A 3,927-nucleotide genomic window follows, 5' to 3' on the forward strand; every position below is an offset into this window, starting at 1 on the left:
TCAGGAGATCAACAATTCCTGATCAACTCCTGACCAGCAGCTCAGGTTGTTCCTCATCCAGGCAGGGCCACAGACTATGCTTTGCAGAAGCAAGAGGTGAAATGGCAACCTTACCCTTCTAACAGCGGAAGCTGCACCTATCTGGCAAAGGAATGGGTCCTGTCTCTTTCCATCTAGCCAAGGAACACAGCTAGACTATTTTAGAGCTTTGTGATTATACTTTGGGGAATCGAGGTCACACAGAGGCACAGGTCCCACATCAGGCACAGATAATTGCTAAATCATAGTAGTAGATTTCTTTACAAACAGTGAGTGGGGGGGGCGGCTACGGAAAATACTAATAGGATAGTACTAGTAAGAAAGTTTTCACTTGAGTAAAATATTTTCCTCTTTTCGATGTTTTAATATTATTTAATAACTTCATCCTCACAGCAAACCAGTAATGCAGGTTTGGCTGAGGGAACTTGACCAGCTCAAGATCAGAGTTGGGCCTCCATTATCTAGCTGAACCACTCTAATGATTAGAGGACACGATGTTGGCTTTCCACTTATCTCTCTGAGGCTGTGGTGTATTACAGGAGGGTGATGATTCTCTTTGGATATGGGGACAATAAACACAGCAGTGGGTCAAAAGGAACAGGATTTATTGGTTAAAGTGACATGCAGGCAAGTATTAGATAGAAAGAATAATTCAGATAACCCCACGCCCCTCTTCAGTCATTGGAGCCGCCAGGAAGTCAATGGTGAAAGCAGACTCTGAGACCGTGTGTGGAGCACCTACTGCAGCTTTGATCTACAGTGATGTTTACTAATGATAAGCTTGGGGCATCCTTAGAGTTTAGAGGTTTATAGGTAAGAGGAAAAAAACATGTTTGGGAAAAACTACCAAATGTACTGGGTCCCTTCCATAACTTTCCACTACAGGTGTACTGCATGGGATGGGCAAAGGCATATGCACTGTGTACATGGTGAACTACTACTCCTGGCTCACATTCTATAAGATCCATATGCGTCCAACTTATTTCTTGTGGCATCCAGCTATGAAGGTGTTCAGAAACGTCCAAGGCCTATAAAATATCATCATGACTCTTCTGAAAAATAACTCATACTTTTTCTCCCCTCACACATGAACGAAAAATGCACCTGTTCCTCAACCGCCCCATAGCCTCCTTCATTTCCCGATTCCTCAGAGTATATATCATAGGATTGAGGGCAGGTGTTACTATTGTGTAGAACATGGAAGCCATCTTGTCCACACTGGAGCTGGAGAAAGGAAAAAGATACACAAATAAGCATGGCAAAAAAAATAAGCTAACCACTGTCAAGTGAGAGCTGCAAGTGGACAGAGCCTTTCCACCACCCTCTTTGAAGTGACCTCGAAGTGTGGACAGGATGACACCATAAGAAATGAGCAAGATGAGGAAACAGACAAGGGAGAGCAGGCCACTGTTGGCTGCCATCAGTATCTCAGTGATGTAGGTATCAGCACAACCCAGTCTGACCACCTGTGGAACATCACAGTAGAAGTTGTCCAGTTTGTTTGGTCCACAGAATGGGAGTCGGAGAATCAGAACCAACTGTGTGACAGAGTGGATGAGACCCCCAGCCCAACAAAAAGTGAGGAGCTTGATGCAACGAGGACGGTTCATTGTGGTTGTGTACGTCAATGGGTAGCAGATGGCCACATAGCGATCATAGGCCATGAGGGTAAGGAGGAACATCTCTGAGCCCCCAAAGAAGTGGAGGAAGAAGACCTGAGCCATACACTCCTTAAATGTAATGGTTCTTCCACACCTTATCAGGTCCACCACCATCCTCGGGACAGCTACCGAAGCCAAGGCTGGATCGATGATGGACAAATTGGCCAGAAGAAAGTACATGGGGGACTGGTGGAGAAGTGGCTCTGCATGTACTGTCACCACAGTGAGGAGGTTGCCCAAGAGGATTGTGGTGTAGCAAGCCAAGATCAAGACAAATAGAAGGAACTGAATGGGGCGGGAGTCCGAAAGGCCCAGGAAGACAAACTCTGTGACTGTAGAGTCATTCATAGGGATGGCTGGACCTGGAGGGGAAAACGTTTGGACATGAAGTTTAGCCACATGCAGACATCTAATCTACTACTGAAGTGCAATACAAGAACAGGAAACGATTGTTGTTGACCACCATCAGCATCTCAGGGCCCAAACCTATCCCCCGCTGGTCCATAGCATGCAGTGCTATTGCTAGAGGTGCACACTGCATGCTATGGTGGGAATCCTAGGAGAGGTAAATAATTTTTTTTTTCCTCCCCATAGGCCTCTTGGTCTCTAGTGGGAATTCTCAGACTTTCTTTAGTCCCTTATTTGATGTAAATCTGATGAGAGGGATCGGGTAAGGACTGGGTAACAAGGGATAGGACCTTGATGCGCACTAGTGCCCCCAACTCCCACCCTTGAACTACTTTTGACCCACTCTGGTCCCCCAAACTACCCATTCTCCTTTTCAAATTGTTCCCATCACTTACGTACATGTTCCAGTGGAGAACAAGGGAGTCTCTATGGACCATTTGCACAGGCCTATCTGGCCTGCAAAATGACAGAGCAACAGAGACAGAGCTGATTTCATTGTTCCATGCCTTATGGTGGTGGATCATAAGATCTAAGGCCCAGATAGGACTGGGCCACGAGTGAAGTAGGTGTCGGCAGAAGACTGTGTGACCACCTGTGGAACATCACTTTTTGTCTGGTTTGTTGGGTCCACAAAATGGGAGATGTTGTGAACAAAAATAGCATTGGATGACCAGCAGCCCAATCCTGAGCTGCCCGGAGCTCCGGGACACAGCAGCTCCACGAAGGACTACCGTGGGAGGCTCCTCGGGAGAAGGGGATGTTTGTCCCCTTCCCCTTAGTAAGGGAAGCAGCCCCACAATGGGGCTACTCACTTTAGCAGCGACCTTTTGGTTGCCGCTAAAGGCGCTCGTGGAGGGCAAGCAGCCCTGTCCAAGCGCCTTTGATCCTGCAGAGCTCAGCTCCACAGACCAGCCTCTCCCCCTCCTCTGACATGCCTCCCCCACGCCCCTGGCCACGCCCCATCTCCTGTTCCGCAGCCTGGCGGTCAGAAAGACCGCCGAGCCGCAGAACCCGGGAGCCCACTGCGCGCTGACTCAGCACCAGCCAGAGCTGGGCTACCTCCTGTGGGAGACCAGCAGTAAGTCCCGCAAACGTGCCTTACGGCACATTTGCAACTGTGGTCCGCAGCGCGGAGCCGCAGCGTGGACCACAGGATGGGGGTCTAAGGGCATAATCCTAAGCAACTTTCTAGCACCAAGGTAAGGGCAGGGCCTAGGAGAGGGGGGTAAAGGGGGTAATTTGTACCTGGGCCCAGGGTCAAAAAGGAGGCCCAGAAACCAAAAGAGGTGGCCCAGAAATTTCCTGGGATCTCACATTTTCCTATCTACTCAGACTTGTTGCCCACACGGGATGCTGGTTACACTACCACGAGCGCACAGGTGCAGCTACTAGCAAGCCATATATGCTGGGCTGAGGAATGCATACATGAGACTCCTTAACACAGTGTCAAATCTCGGAGGAAACTGGCCTGCTACTGTTGCGAGCTGCGTTGTGCTCAAGCCGCTCCAGAACGGCTCCGCTCTGCTGCTGGAGCTCCGCCAACGGCTTGGCACACAGAAAGCTGCACAGCAGTTGTCGTTCCTGTGCCTCAAGGTTGGAGCGCCCTCACCCCCGGCGACAAAGAAGACTCAAAGGCAGAAGTTCTCTACCACACTCCTCCTTTACTATGTACAGATATTTACAGTCCAGATAGTACAAATGGTACACGATTCTCTGTTCCAACTAACGTAGCCTCCGGCTCACAATGCTCTGCTTCTCCCACACATTTGCTTGCCACTGCTGGACGTTTATACTTCCTACATCCAATCAGAGCGTTGGT

At 49.3% G+C, this 3,927-nt stretch overlaps 1 protein-coding gene across 1 annotated transcript; it reads right to left on the bottom strand.

The window, feature by feature from the left end:
* Window positions 1-1,103: 1,103 nt before the first annotated feature.
* LOC136653981 (olfactory receptor 4Q3-like) lies at window positions 1,104-2,048 on the bottom strand. The gene has a single exon (XM_066630841.1). The coding sequence runs from the start codon at window positions 2,046-2,048 to the stop codon at window positions 1,104-1,106; it is 945 nt and encodes a 314-aa protein (XP_066486938.1).
* Between the last annotated feature and the right edge of the window lie 1,879 nt (window positions 2,049-3,927).

This window comes from Tiliqua scincoides, chromosome 5 (assembly GCF_035046505.1).
Source record: "Tiliqua scincoides isolate rTilSci1 chromosome 5, rTilSci1.hap2, whole genome shotgun sequence".
NCBI classification, from domain to species: Eukaryota; Metazoa; Chordata; class Lepidosauria; order Squamata; family Scincidae; genus Tiliqua; species Tiliqua scincoides.